At 43.6% G+C, this 15,968-nt stretch overlaps 1 protein-coding gene across 6 annotated transcripts in view; it reads right to left on the bottom strand.

Annotated features, from left to right (window-relative positions):
• Nucleotides 1-15,968, bottom strand: part of THADA (THADA armadillo repeat containing) — a 1,526,823-nt gene that overhangs the window by 771,865 nt on the left and 738,990 nt on the right. For all 6 annotated transcript variants that reach the window (XM_085612787.1, XM_085612792.1, XM_085612789.1 and 3 more), the window contains one exon: nucleotides 2,844-2,933. In XM_085612787.1, coding sequence (XP_085468913.1) covers nucleotides 2,844-2,933 — 90 coding nt within the window. The remainder of the gene's footprint in view (nucleotides 1-2,843; nucleotides 2,934-15,968) is intronic.

The raw sequence follows: 15,968 nt of genomic DNA, 5'->3' as shown, positions 1-15,968 counted from the left end.
TAAATAAACCAAGACCAAAACAACAAATATCCAATAAGTTAAACCAAAGATAATAAATTTGAAAGATTTTAGTGAAAATAGCGCCATAAAGCGCAAACCGTGGCTATCTGGTTGTGCTGGACCAGGACAAAGCCACAAGTTCAGACCGACCATGAGGGAGAGTGGACCGACTTCAGGGACCCAGTTAGGCGTGCTGAACAAAGTACCTCAAATCCTGGTTTGCGGAGCGTTGGGAGGATCCACAGCGAAGATCCGTCGATTCCGAGATGCAGCGAGGCTGCGATGTGAGGACTGCATCATTGTCAAGTATTCCGCCGATGGGGCTTGCAATGCAAAGCCCCGCGTTGAGGATGCGGCACTCAGTCGGGGCGATGCATCGGTTTTGAAAAGCTGCGAGGCTGCAATGCAGAGTCTTTTGCCGAGGCTGCCGTTGACGAGGGATGCCAGGGCCTGCGTCCAGGATTCAGTGCACAGCAGTGGTTCCGAGGGCAATGCAGGCTGTGGCGACAATGCGTGTCTTTGCGATGGGTGTAATCCATGCGGTGGAGGAGTTGCGTTGAGTCTGCTCAGAGTTGAGCCACACAGCAGAGTAGATGCTTTGGTTCCGCTGGATCCACAGAGGCTGGCAGAGCACCTTAGGCCCACTTCCAAGAGTCCAGGACTGGGGTGGTACCACTTGGCAGGGTAGGCTCACAAATGGCAGGGTGCAGGTCCAATGTTGTTGAAAGCCTGTTATATCCCTGAGGTTCAGATCAGGAGGCCAGCCAACAAGCCCTTGGAGTCACTCTGGGTTCTAGGTATAGGGGATGCAGGTCCAGTCCTTCTCACCTAAGCAAGAGGGCAGCAGGTCAGAACAGCAGGACAGCAGTTCCTTCAGAACAGCAGTCCAGCAGAGAGGCAGTCCTTACTGGCAGAGTATTCACAGGCCCAGAAGTATACTGAATTATACTGAAGTAGTAGCATCTGAAGTCCTTCTTTTAAACACAGTTGTGCCTTTCAAGTGGGGAGAAGCTTCTAGAGGCTTACCTTTAAAGTTACATGTGCAATGCCTTCCTGGACCCAGACTATCTACAGGGGGTATGCAGCCTTTTTTGTGGGTCTGGGCCGAGCTCCTCCCTCTAAACCAGCCAGTGATGGCTCATCCAGTCACACTTAAGCTCCACATTGTGTGCAATGTGTGCAATGGCAGGCCTGAGGCATGTTTAAAGAGCTAATTAAGAGGGGTGACACAATCAGTGCTGCAGGCCCACTAGCAGCATTTAATTTACAGGCCCCTGAGCAGAGGTAGTGCCACCATACTAGGGACTTACAAGTAAATTAAATATGCCAAATGGGTACAAGCCCAATTCCATCATGTTTTAAGAAGAGAGCACACAAACTTTAACACTGGTTAGCAGTGCACAGAGTACTAAGGCCAACAAAAACAAATTCAGCAATAATGGAGGAGTAAAGGCAAAAAGTTTGGGTATGAGCCTGCAGAAAGTGCCAAGTACAGCACCGCTCAATCTATAAAGCATGGAAAATATTCTTTCTATAACAGTGTTATACAATAGGACATACATGCTACCAATTCCAGAGAGCTCTGCTAATAAGATAGAATGATTTAGCAAATTTGTGAGCTTAAAGATGTTTTGCAACAAAAAGAGCATTTTAATGCTATTGCGGCATGGCTATGACTCTTAAGGTTCAATCCATACCTTGCTACAACACCGGAGATTCCTTCAGTAGTCAACAAATCAGAGCCCTTGTGGTAATTAAAAGATATGGCCCAGGTTTACAGAAGATAGGTTTACTTCTTAAGTTGATTTGGTGACCAAAGCCAGTCTTCACAAGAAAGATGACCAATCTGATGGATGGGGAGAGGAATAGGGCTTGTTGCCACACTAAGAGACTGTCTAGGAACATACACTTCAAGCTGATACAACTAAAATATCTGCAGAAGATTTAGATTACCCTATAGTTGCTGCATGAAATGACTTTAGAAATAGAGGACGACAGTCTAAACTGGGGGGTTTCCTCATGCATATGTAGGGGCAGTGTGTTCACAGGCACAGTACTGGAAGGAGGAAGCAACGATAAGTTAGGATTCTCCGGCTGAATCCTAGGAGAGTCATAAAATGTGTCAAGTGACAGTACAGATGAAAATTCAGCTTCATGACCAGAATATGAGTGCTAGGTTTGGTTCTAGCTTAGCACAAATATCTCTGCACTAAAATGCTCAAGAGCTCTAGGATATAAATCCTGGCTGTGACAGATAATACAAGCCAAGAGGGATCAGCAGGATTAAAACGTATGGGAATAGAACATCTTATGCAGTATGGGATAATGTTCTTGATTTGTACCTTATTGTTCTAATGTAACACCTCTATGATCTTGAGCAATTATAAACCTGCATAAGGAATTCACAAAAGCATAGCTAATAGGTGCTCTGTGGGTATCTTCCACGTCACACACTACAAAATTAAAATTTCTATTTTCTCGTGCAAGAATATAAATTTGAGGCCTCAAATGTATAATAATGAGCTCTGTATGAGAGCAGTATTAATAATAAACCTTTCACACTTCTTGTATTTTATGGAATCACAATAAAAATAAATATTTCTTATACTAAAGTTTAAAATGAACTGGTATAGTGTCAGTTGTAAAGCAGAGGCATGCCCTAAGTGCCTTAACTAGTGATGAAAATGAACTCCGTTTACAGGTATGTGAACACAAACAAAAAGCACTTGAAGCCTTAAGCACATAATGAAGGTTACAAGACCAAAATGTCAGCTCGTTCAAAGTGCGGTTACAGTGATGTTCCATCATTTGGCAAGAAGGCAAAACCAATGCACACTCCTCACCTGTCCACTGTGTTGGCCACAATTTCCAGTTGCTTGAGCAGAAACGGATACAATGTCGGAAATCGAGAAAAGAACTCTCTACCTGTCATTCTGCAAAGACAAAAAGAAGACATTAACTATTTTTGTTTAAAAATAGGTCGAGGGTGATATGCTGTAGCTATTTGGGGAAATTACATTTGCAATTTTACAATCCCTTGGACAACAACGGGGAGAGGAGTTGGCCTAACGGCTAGGGCGCTTGACCTCGGAACTGGGTTCGAGTCTCGGTAATGACGCTGAACATTCTGTGATTCTGGGCAAATCACTTCACTTAATCTCCCCGTGCCTAACAAAAAAAAAATGAATGTGTGTCCTCATGAAACGTAACTGGTGCTATGTAAAGCGCTCTGATACCCAATTCGGATTCGGGTCAAGTTCGCGCTATATAAAACTCTGAAGAAAAAAAAAACCCAATGAGCTGTTACAAAAGAAACAAGCACGTGAAAAGACAAAACGTGATAGGATTTCTACCAGCACTGACCAATAACAAAGTCATTTTATTTGCAGATCAACAAAATGAGATACCCAATAGCTACTACCCCATCAGTTTGTCAGTGTCAGAGATGTATCAGTTTACACTGAATCCTATGCAATGTAGGTGTCGGTTCTTTCTACTGAACACACAACCCGCAAACATGTAACAAAGAGAAAGACTTACTTAGATATAATGTAAAGTTAGCTAATATTATCTCATTCTATTACAGCAACCACATTTTGTTTAGAGGTAACGCGGGAGTAATGGCTGTAGCCATTCCATTATAGACGTTCATCATATTTTCAAAATCTGAATGTACACAGGACCATACTCACGATAGAATCCTTATCACTATAGTTGTACCTCAGTCTCGCGATATCAAGATTTACTTTCTTGTGTATTCGAACATCAATCATTTGGGTTTATATTGAGACGGTTCCAAGTTTCTGTTCGTTTTGGGTTAGCCAGAGCAAACCATTCTCCCAAATCGTAGTATCTTTGCTATTTCACCTGATCACCCCTCAGAGTGGACTTTGCAAATACCATTACAATAGACCTGTGACTGTCAAGGCTGCTTCCTCATCACAGTTTTCAATTGTTTTCTTTCTTTTATTGTTTTTTTTTTTTTTAACAGTAGTGCTACGTCCTTTCACCTTCCTGGTTAAACAATAGTGCTTGAGCACACTCCGGTCTACTAACTGGCTCAGAATCCTGGACAGCTTCTGCGGTCCCATTCAGGCTTCTGTAGTGACTCTTAAATTCATCCTTTTGTTTTTAGACATGTAATACCATATGTAAAAAGAGGTTAAAAAAGCAAACAACATTCTCCCCTGCCTGTGCAGGAAATCCAAACTATAAATCCTTTCTAGATGGAAATGTAATTTTACATCTGTCTGCTGTTGCTCTTGCCCTACCACAAGCCCTCTTTCCCTTCTCAAACCCCTTCCCACTACTAACAACTCTTCTCAAGTTTTCCACTCAAGCCTACAGTCATTCCGATTGTCCTTGTAGAATCCCAGATGCTCAATATGTCGTTCTAGTTACCCCTCAAAACTCTCCTCTCCTTTACAATGCGGGTGTTGTGTGGAGATTGCTCTGTCCCTATAAAAGGTTTCTAAGATCTTTTAAAGGCATTCACAACAACTGGACCCGCCAGATTCTTTGTGTTTTCCAGCTGTTAGCAGCTTGGCACGTTATTGCTGCAACTTTCACTAGATTCATGTCTGGAACCCCGAAAAGTGTATACTGCCAAGATATGTAGCAATGGGGTCCATTCAGCACAAAGGAAATATAGGTCTGAAATATCTGTTACAAATCTGGCTATTTTCTCAGGGGTATAACGCAGCTGGTGTGATATAAAATGCACATTCAGGCGACTTTTTTGTTAACACAGTTATTTATGCCTTCTCTGAAACATTACCTTTATGAAGCCAGATGTTTGAGCTATGGACCAGAGAGAGCTCCTGTATATTCAAAACAATCTGCTTCCTAATAAACAAACAAGGTTACTCTGAGGACTCCTACAATTATCAAAGACACAATAAGTGATGGGAGGAATGCTTCAGTAAGTCTAGTCATTCGAGTTGCATTACAAACTACTGTTCATTTGCCCATCATGCCACCTCAGTTTCAAACCAGCCATGTGCAAATCAGTCTTGATCCTGCTCCAATAGGAACACTCCAGCCCTTACTGCCAAGCCAGGTCGTCCCTGCAGGGCCGCACTGGGGACCCAAAGCAGCCCTGGCAATATTCTCGAGCCAACCCCTGAAGAAGAACCGCCCAGCCCCCGGAGGCTGGAAATGCTTGCCTGGTGCTTTTGTTACTGAAGGCTGATATTGGAGCACTACTGCAAAACCGGCCCCCAATAACACAACCGGCCCCACCACTACAAAACCGACCTCCACCCTTCCAGACTCCTGGGGAAACGCTCGATGCTCAGTCCGGCCCTGCCTCCCTGTGCTGCAACACATGCAACCAAAGACCAATTTCACTCTGATTGGGGCTCCTTAGTACATTCCATCGGCATAGTGAGCACGGGAAGAGTCCCAATCAGGTCTTGGGTTGCTTGCGTTGGTTCATTGAAGACCTGGTAACACCAAAACTGCATTATAGTTAAGAAATAAAGAAAGTAAAATTCCAAAACCAGTTTAGTTACAATACAATAAAATATAATAGGCATTTATAGAGCGCACAGTTGCTTCACGGAAGTGTCCTGGTGCTGGCAAGAGGACCGCAGACACAACAGCATTTATTCTTAGGCCAAGCAGCGTAAGCATTAAAAAGATAAGTCTGGATATTTTTCCTAAAACTGCACAACGCAAAGCAGACAGAAGCAAGTTCAACAACTTTGAGTAAGGAACAAAAAGTATCTTCTTCCCCGGCTAGCTTTGCGGCACATAGGGGTATACATGAGTTTTAAAGAGTTGGACCTCGGGGGTCTGCTCTGACAGTAGGCCTTAAGTCGGCTTCTAAGATACAGCAGACCCTTCTGCTACAAAGCTCTGCAGGCAAAAATAAGAGCCTTGAATTTAATCCAGCTAGCAATCTGCAACCAATGCAGCTGCCGAAGGCCAGCCGACACAGAGTACCATATGGGAATTTTCAGAATCAAACGTGCAGTAGCATTTTGAATGATTTGCAAACGTTGGAAGAGATGGACCCGTAAGTGCAAATATAGACTATTCACATAGTTTAATTTTGAGGTGACTAAGGCATCGACAATGGGCTTTCGGGCCGCAACTTGTACCAAGTGCAGCATCTTCCTGAGCGATTTAAAAATTGCAAAGCAGCTAGCAGAGACTGATTTGAATTGAGGTTCAAAAGACAAGGCAGAATCAAACTTGACGTCCAGGTTTCTCACACAGGAAGATGGTTCTGGGGGCAAACCAAGCTCCAAAGGCCACCAATTGTGAGAATATGGGTACTGGTTAGTGCCAAAAAAAGGACTTCTGTTTTGTCGGAATTCAATTATAGGCAACTCTCACTCATCCAATGACCCATTGATTTAAAGCAGATCCTGAAAGAATTACAAGGTTCAGTCGACTTATCCTCAAAGGAGAAAGAAGCGGGGGTATCATTAGCATAAGAAATCACTTTCAAGCCTCAAGGTTCAACCAGGTTTGCCAAGGGTGCTAGATCTACATTAAAATGAGTGGGGCTCAGAGCAAAGCCCTGGGGAACCCCACATTCAGAAGGTTTGGCCTTTGAGGTAAAAGGAGCAAGAAATACAGCTTGAGATCTGTTCTTCAAATAAGATGTAAGCCAAGTCCAAGCTTTCCCTTGAATTACAATATTAGACAGTCTATTCAGTAAGATGGAATGAGAGACCGTGTCAAACGCTGATGACAAGTCTATGAAAACCACCATTGCTTGTGCTCCATGATCAAGAGTAGTCTTAATAAATTCAGAAACCTCCAGCAAAGTGACTCAGTACTATACCCTGCCCGAAATTGTGTCATGAAGGCGGGAATTGGATTCCAGAAAATGAGCGAGCTGCTTATTGATTGCCTCCTACAACATTTTGGCAACAGCAGGGAGAAGTGAGATAGGTTTGAAGTTACTGAGGATTTTGGAATTGGGTTTTTTAGCAAAGGAAAAGGGAGGGCCTGCTTCCACCACAGCAAGACTATGGCGGACTCCAAAGAAGCGTTCATCAGCTTATTCAAAATGGGGGTTAAAGCTGCGGGGTTAATTTCCATATATCAAGGGGGCGAGCAAGATACGCAATTGGCCAGCAACAGTGCCAAGACCTCCAAGGGGACAGGTTTAAACTCACCCAACACTAGGCTGGAGGAACAAATCCCATTATAGTGTCTACTGACTTGCCCTCCTTGTCCAGGGAACTGATCATAGATTGTTTTGATTTTATTAGAGAAGGAGAAGACATCCGCAAGCTCCTCACATAGGAGAGCAAAAGGGATGAGAGGGTTTTGAATAGCCCTAGGAGATAGGAAAGAATTCATAATGCTAAAGAGTTCACAATTTTTATTAGAGGCTGCGTCTACAGCTGAAGCAATAAAATCCTTATGGGCCTTACGGGAAGCTTTCCGAAAACTCGCACTCGCCATTTTATAGGCTAGTTTAGTATCCTTATCATAAGCTGTGCGCCAGCTACTTTCAACTGTTTGCAATATGCCCTCTCTTCTCTTACAGCCTTCGAAAACCAGGGGGCGGACGGCCTAGATCGGCACTGGGATATACATTTCATCGGGGCAAAAATTAGTTAAAAGGAGCACCATGTAGTGAATAAAATTACACAATGAAGTAAATCTGGTAAAGGGATAAAGAGTTTTTTTTTAATCAAAGGAATTCTTTGTAAGTGAAAAATTAAGTGCAGAAAAGAGCTGGTTGTGATTATCAAAAATCGTTACTGGGTCAAAGCAGTAAATTCATTTTTGACACTGAAACAAAGTAATACCACCCAGCGAATGATTTCAAAACTTTTTTTTTTTTTTTTGTAAATTTTAACAAACCTTTATTGACACATGATTTCAAAACTTAATTGTTTTTGGGAAAATCCTGTTCTTTAAGAAAGTAGATTCACTCACTCTGAGCATATGTCCTCCTCTGAAAAGTAAAAGTAGTTGAAAGAAGAAATGTCCAGATCTCCAAGAGAAGTTCAGCAACATATCTCCTTGGTGCTCCTAAAGGAACAACTATAGGGCATGAAGCACCACCAAAGGCACTCCCTTCTGGACAGTCCAAGACCATCTCATCCAGGTGGGCTGCAATCTGCCAGCATGCCTTGTGTTCATAGAGGCCTTTCAGTGCTGTAGATTCAGGCAAAAGCGGATCCAGGCAGTCCACGGTGCTTCTACCAGGCAGAGGGGAATTCTTTTATTGTACATGTTTTGCTCTTCTTCTTTTGCTGGCAGATCTTGCCTTTCAGAGAGGCTAATCACATTTGCAGCAAGTGACATACACATCCATGTTAACTAATGATGTTTGATTTCATCATTTGTTACAAGGAGCAAGAATGACTTTCCTACCTATCTGCACACTGGAGTGAGAGAGAAATACATTTTAGCTGCTCTCGTAAAACACAGCATGAAAGCTCATGTTACACTTCTGAATGGAAATGTGTGCACAACTTACACCTTAGAGTGAGGCCCTATGTAGCTGGGGTTAAATTTAACAAGGCAGAGTTAGAGCTGATTTCCTCAAGCTAGCATTTTGTAAGTAAAAATGGGCTCTGTTTCTACTTCTAAAACTCAGACTTCCCCTGCAATATTAAATATATACTTCTCAGCTCACGTTATAGATTTTGCTCCAGATGTAAGTGGTGAAAGGTTTAGCTGAAGGTTCATGTGAGAAATTCAGTTGTTGGTTAGGGGGCGAGATGGGAGATGTGAGCCCCACTCAAAGCAACAGCCACAGTCCTGGTCAGGGTGAATCACAAAATTCACTAAATGAACCCGTACTTAACCCCTCCGGTTGCTTGGCACACAATCAGTCAGGCTTAACTTCGAGACAATGTGTAAAGTACTTAAGCAGCACACAAACAGTAAAACTGCGAAAAAGCACCATAAGAAAAATGCCACATCAATTAAAAAAAAAAAAATGAGTACAATTTAATAAATTATTTAGCACCAAAACAACAAAAACCCACTCAGTAGAACCGAAGATATGTAATTTCAATGATTCAAGGTAGGTATAGCGCCTAAAAACACAAAGCACTACTCGCAGTTATCTGGTCGTGCAATCCCAGGTGAAAGTCACAGGTTAAGGTCTTCCATGATAAAGTGTGGGCCGGATACAGGGACCAAGTTAGCGAGCTGAAAAAGATACCTTCTAAAGTCCAGCACGAAGAGCTCAGTTTGTGGTGGAGAATGCCGCGAGGAGTAGGGAGAGCGCCGCGTTTGGCTGTCGCTGTAGCACAAAGATCCTGCTGAACATCGCGGACGGTCTTTGCTGGTGCTTCGCATTGGTGATCACCGAAGTCTGTTGATGCTGTAGCGAGAAGTGTACATCTTGAGTTGCCGGTTGTTGCTGGCAGTTACTGTAGCAAGAAAAGTCTGCTTTACTGGAGCTTCGCTTTGGTGGTCAGTGCAGGTGGCAAGATCTTGGCATGAACGGGCCCCCTGGCGGCCGGGAAGAGCCAAAAACGTCATAGTTTCTCCCTTTGCTTCTTGGAGGAGCTCAATTGATGCCACACCAAGGGTCCAGGACATGGGAGGCACCTCTTGGGGATCAGGAACTCACTACAGAAGAGGCCAGCAGGGCTCAGGTAGGTCAAGTGCAGTAGGTCAGCTAGGCCATTGCAGAGAGGCCTCTGGAGCTTGTTGTGTCCCGGTATCTCAGAACAGAAGGTCAGTCAGCTGACCCTTGGAGTCCCCTCAGCCTGGGATGAAGGGTGCAGGGCCAGTGTTCCTTATCAGCCAGCAGGACAGGCCTGAAGCAGCAGGGTAGTCCTCTGGCAGCAGGGCAGCCCTCCTTCTGCAGTATCCACAGGTCCAGGAGTGTACTGAAGAATGGGTCTGAGGGTTCCCTTTTTATACCAGGTGCCCACTTTGAAGTGGAAGAAACTTCTACAGCATTCCCCCTACAGAGGTATCTGCAATTTCCTGGCTCCTTGCCCTGATCTCAGTCTGTCTGCAGGCACAATAGGCTAGAGTCAAGTCCTTTGTGTGTGAGCTGAGGCAGTGTCTCTGAAGTGCAGATGTGACAGGTGACAGCTGCTCCCCTCTCATCAAGTCAGGTTGGCCCATTCTACCAACACCCAGACAACTCTATTGTGTGGCTGTCTGGGAGGAATACACAAAGGCCAACTACACCTAATCATGTGACTCAGGAAACAGGATGTAGGCACCAAATGGTTAGGGCAAGAAAATGGCAACTTTTTAAACGTGGCATTTTCAGAACTGCAACTTAAATTACGACTTTAGCATTAAAGAGGGTTTTAAATTAAAATCACTCAGACACAAAACATTACATTCCTACCTGCTCCCAAACAAAATGTATCACTTATTAAATGTATTAAGTAACCAATGTTATCGTATAGAAGTATGCCTTGCAATAGTGAAAAACGAATTTGAGATTTTTTCACTATCAAGACATCTAATACATAAAAGTACCTGTCCAACCTTTTAAATATAACGCGCCCTGCCCTATGAGCTGTTTAGGGGATGTGTATGTATAAAAAAGGAAGGTTTAGGAATGGCAAACCATTGCCCGCATAGGCTGCAAGAGTAGGCCAGAGACCGATTCTAAAGGGCTACTTAAGTGAGTGGCACAATAAGTGCTGCAGGCCCACTAATCTCAGTCAATCTACCAGCCTTGAATATATGGTAAACCACTTTACTAGGGACTTACAAGTAAATTAAATATGCCAGCTGAGAGTAAGCCAATTTTACCATGTTTAAAGGAGTGAGCACAAGCATCTTGGCACTAGTTAGCAGTTGTAAACTGTACAGAGTCCTAGGGCCAACAAAAACAAATTCAGCAAAACAGGAGTGAAGGTAAACGGTGTGGGGGAAAATCACGCTAAGTGCATCGGGTCGAACAGCTCACATTTGGAATTTGATATTCAAACATGCCTCCATCAACTCAACAGTTTTTACAAATGATTGCTCAATAAGGCAAGAAGACCTTTATCCTCCTAGAGGATCTCCAATGCCAGATATCCTCCCAAAGAACTGCTTAGGACTCTCACAGAATTACACACTCCAAAATGCACCAACACAAAGACCCTTCGCTCTCAAGCCTTCTGTGATATCACGACCGAATACCTAGACTCAAAAGCAAACATCTTGGACAAACATTTTAGAAACAAAGTTCCGAAAATCTGCCTACACACCCCAAGTTCAAAAAGATCAATATTTCATTTATTTCAAACACATCTCTGAACGTCAGTTCAAGTAATACATCAAAGTAAATGGGCCAAATTGGTCCCTGTCAGATTCCTGATCTTCTCAAGCTTTCAAGGACATACTAGTGGACACTAATACCATCATACCTGTAGAGCCATCATGAACATTTGCCTAACTTCAGGCACCTTCTTCAACATCATCATCATCATCATCATCATCAAATTAATATTGCTTTTAAAATACAGGACATCCAAGTGCTTTCACCATCCTGACCTCAGCATATCATATATCAAAAGGAGAATGTCAGGGGATGTTGAATATAAGTGAGATGTGATGTTGAGGCACTAACTGGTGATTCCTCGAATTACTGTATGCATAAACATCCTTAACTCTGTGGTACAGAATGATCTTGCAGCAATCACAGTCATCAGACCCAAAACACACCAGAGCCGGAAACTTAGTATGCTGTATACCACAATATCAGCAGAAACCCAAGACCAGCATCAATCCAAAACCATCTGAGAGGCCCAGCGATCTATGCAGAAGAACCACTGCAGGCCAAGGCTCGTAACATTGAATACTGGTCTCATAGGACACCGGTTAGGTATTGTGAGTCTCCGTCTCCCTCTTGCATGCCCTGGTATCCTCCTAAGAAACGTTAGCGGCATTGTGCTGGAATTTGTCATCCTGCAAGAATACGGCTGCCACATTGGTCTGGATGTGCAAGTAAAAAACACACACATGCAATGAACCTTGATTCCCAAAGAGAAATAGGACTAGAACAGCTTTACACTAATCCATGGATCAATGAGAACTTCACTGAAATCCAAACAGTAAGTGGTTACGCAGAGAAAATAACACAATATACAATCAGATGCAGTTAGACAAGTACCTTCAAAGCATACCCTATTAGCACAACACTGCAATGCCAGAATGAACGTAGTGTGAGGGTATGCTTTAGCATAAACAATCATTTACCAGAGAATGTGCTCAAGCCTGCATGAATAATGGCAGAATGTGTGCTAAAGCATGTATAAACATTCCTAGAGGGTGTGAGGAAATAACTAATCGAAAACTGAGAATTCACTTCCAGGTCTCATAACATGCCAGGTTAATGAGCAGGGAATGTTTTGGAGAGCTTTACTTTGCGATGAACCCAATTATTATCATCACATTAATGAATATTGCATCTGTCTTATTGCATCTCTGCCTCTTCGGTGAGCAAAAAGTCACATCCAGAACCTTCCGCTGAAGAAGCCAGTAAGTGTTAGTAAGTGTTTATACATCCCATTCCCTTTCCCCATAGGATCACGGAACCCTATTCTCTCAGGGCTTCCGAGGGGTTTGAAGGCAGAGTTGCGAACCAGCACGGCACACATGGTATGTTCTGAAAGATCATTAAGAAGAACAGTTTAGATGTAGCAGCATAAGCAATCTCAAATTGCCAATTTTGGTACCGCAATTGAGAAAGCTGCGTTTAATTAGATCTCTAGTTTCATGGCAGAAAGCAACCGCCTCTCTAACCAGCAACTGACCTTTTGCCTTCAAGAAGAAACAAATCAGCCATATGTTCATCTAGGAAGACCTAAAGGCAATTGTGGACAAGAATAGAGTTGCAGCATCATGACTACTAGACAGGTCCATCACCTGTGACACAGTCCACCACCACTAACTTTTACTGAAGTTACAGTAAATTGGCAACAAAGAAGCCATCTTAGAATGGATCTCGTCTATCTCCATGACAGGTTCATCTTCCTCTTTCTCCCACCTTTACATCAGCCCCTTTCCGCTCAGACCTTGAGCAACTCAAGACTCAAACCAGTCCTTTCCAAAAACCTACCAAAACCCACTGCTGGACCTCCATAAGCCTTTCAACCTTAACTGCTACTACTAGGCGTAGGACCCACGGGTCATCCTCAAGGCGGAAATCCAAAAGATCAAGATTCCTCAGGACTGGATCACTGCTTCAGAGCTGTATTCTAATGGATGCTGACTGCATCGAAAAACAGAGATCCTAAACTAAGACGAATGGAAGAACTCCTAGCCTACAACCATCTGGCACCAAGAACTCAGTCATGAAGTAAAAATAAATCTGGGAGTGATCACAAGCATATCACTTATTTCTCAAGTGAACCAAGTACAACTTGCTACCCTTACCCTGACCCTAACTAACCTCATCTAGATTTCCCTCAAAAGGTACAATTTACCATAACCATAATTTCGATTCATTTTAACTATGGAAAAGGGCTCTACACCTAAGGCACCAATCTTGCTATAAGGACTTCAAAGAATCCAATATGCTCATGCACTTATACCCACATGACCACATCTCTCAAGCCCTACACTTATTTCACTTACTACATATGGCCAGAGGCTCCTCCTTCATTGTACTATGCATTGCCCACAGAACCATCCATGGCACTGCCCCATCCTTCCTTCAAGCAAACCTCCACAGAAGATTGCAAAACAAAACTCTCAGCTCTGTACTGTCATTCTGGCTCATCATTCCTCCCTACAAATAGCCATGCATCAGTGTTTCTTTCTCCATACATACAGCACAATTTTGGAATTCACTACAGCAAAGAGAAAAGACAGGCAAGACCACATGAAATGCAGGAAGGTGGTAGCAACCTGGCACTTCCTATAGCAGATGCTTTAGGGCTGCACCAATGAAGAACGAGAAACAGCTTCCCCGACACGAATGCTATTAATCTCTTATGACTCAGGAAAACTCCCACCCAACAACAGTATTAAATTCACCCCCCCCCCTCCCCCCACGCAGGGACGATAAGCGCAACCAGGTGCAGTGATTTGACACTCATTTTCTCTCCAAGCCTCTGTGTAGCTAGACAAACATAATAAGAAGGTAAACAACAAAAGGGAGATGTGGGTACACTTCTAACTCACAACCTCCCACACCAAAATATTAAAAGGTAAATGCACCAGATCGGTTTATTCAGGCCTTACAACAGATACAAATGCAATAGGTTTGTCCCTGGCCCATAAATGCAGTGCTAGTGTCTGCAAAAAAGAGGCCCTTTTGTTTCAAAAGTGACATTCCACACTTGGGTTTGGGCAAGACTGCTTCTTCTAGGTGACCCCACATTTTTAATGTATCCCTTTAAGTGCATTTAAGCTGCGCTATAAAAGAAATTATTTTGTGTAGGATTTTCAAAGGTAAAATTTTACATAGAATCAAGAGTATGATCAATATCTTATCGAAGGCTCTCAAATAAATGAAGCCACCATTTAAAGTCCTTTTGGCCAGCAATACAAAGAGCTTTCAGTATGCTTCGTATATAGGATCAATCTCCCAACCTACATGGATACCAAGATATTGAATTGCCTCTAATTCGTCTTGCGAATATGCGCCCTGCTGGCGTCAAAATTGAGCTTCCCAAGCAGCTGTTGTAGCTCTTGAGCGTTGCTTTTTTTCTTGGCCATTAGCCCCTCAATACCCTGCTTTAGGTCTGATACTTTTTGGTTTGGGAGACTCCTTACCTCCTCTTTTGAATCCTGCTTTATCCCCAGAAATGTCAGACGTGCAGTAGGGCCATCTGTCTTATCCTGCGCTAGCAGGACATCGAGCTGCTCGGTCAATGCCTTTAATTGTTCCACCATTACGATACATTGCTCAGAGTCTGATGTGCCCACTGAAAGGAAGTCGTCCAGATAATGCAGTTTGCCCTACTCTGGGCATCTTTTGCCTAGTGCCCATTCCAAGAATGTGCTAAAGTACGCACATGAAATTGATTAGCCCATGGTTAAGCATATATCATAGTAAAAGGCTCCGTCCAATTGAAAGCCAAGGAGATGATGACTATCTGGATGCACTTGGAGGAGGCACTACCTTTGCCATCAGGGCTCCCTTACCTGTCGCCGTTAGCAGGCCAATGGCTTCGTCCAGAGGGGCATATGACACTGAGCCCTGTTCCTAATCTAAACCATCATTCACTGGCCCTCCCACCGGCTATGACAGATGGTGGATGAACCAGAATTGGCCTGGTTCCTTTTTGGGGACAGTCCTAGTGGAGATACTATAAAGTCCTTCAGTAGTAGCTTCTCAAATGGGCTAGCCTCATGGCCCGGCTCTAGCTCTTTGGCCACCTTCAGTCTAGCCACTTCAGCATTGTCAGTGACTGATTTAAGGTTGTTGCAGAGCCTCCCTTCCACTGGCCCCGCATAAGATATGCTAAAGCCATTCCTGAAACCTTCCGCTAGCAAGTGTGCATTATCATTATTATGGTAATGGTCGAGTAGTTTCATAAGATATTGATTCTTAATTGGGGTAGGCGCCAGTCCCAATACCCTTGTGTACTCTGTGCCTCTGCGTTACTTTTTAAAGGGAACCTTTTCCTCATTACTTCCCTTTCTGCACTCGCTGGCCGGATGGCTCCCCCCGCAGTTGCTGCAAGCATGCTTAAATTTGCAGGCCACACCCCATTTGCATTTGCCCTTCTCAAACTTCCAACATGCCGCTTCTGCGACCATGCCTGCTTGTCTCCTATGTGCTGTTTTCCTCTGTTGCCCTGCTGATACCACTCTGTCTTCCAATTGCCCCTGTATGCTCAAAAGGACTGCTTGTAGGTTTCCACCCCCTTTTGCGCAACAACCATGTGTTCAGTGAAACCTGCTATGTCCTGATGGTCCCAGTCTATAAAGGGCCATGTCTGCATTTTTGCCCTAAAGTCCACATTATAATTCAACCAGGCCTCCCCTTGGTACTTTTGCTGCCCTGCATGCAGCTTCTGCTCTTACAGCAACAATGCCACAGTGGTGTGCAGACATCTATCAACAAACAC

The sequence above is a fragment of the Triturus cristatus genome, chromosome 6 (genome assembly GCF_964204655.1).
Source record: "Triturus cristatus chromosome 6, aTriCri1.1, whole genome shotgun sequence".
NCBI classification, from domain to species: domain Eukaryota; kingdom Metazoa; phylum Chordata; class Amphibia; order Caudata; family Salamandridae; genus Triturus; species Triturus cristatus.
The sequence above is the reverse complement of the archived record's forward strand: the minus strand, read 5'-3'. Positions and strand labels throughout refer to the sequence as shown.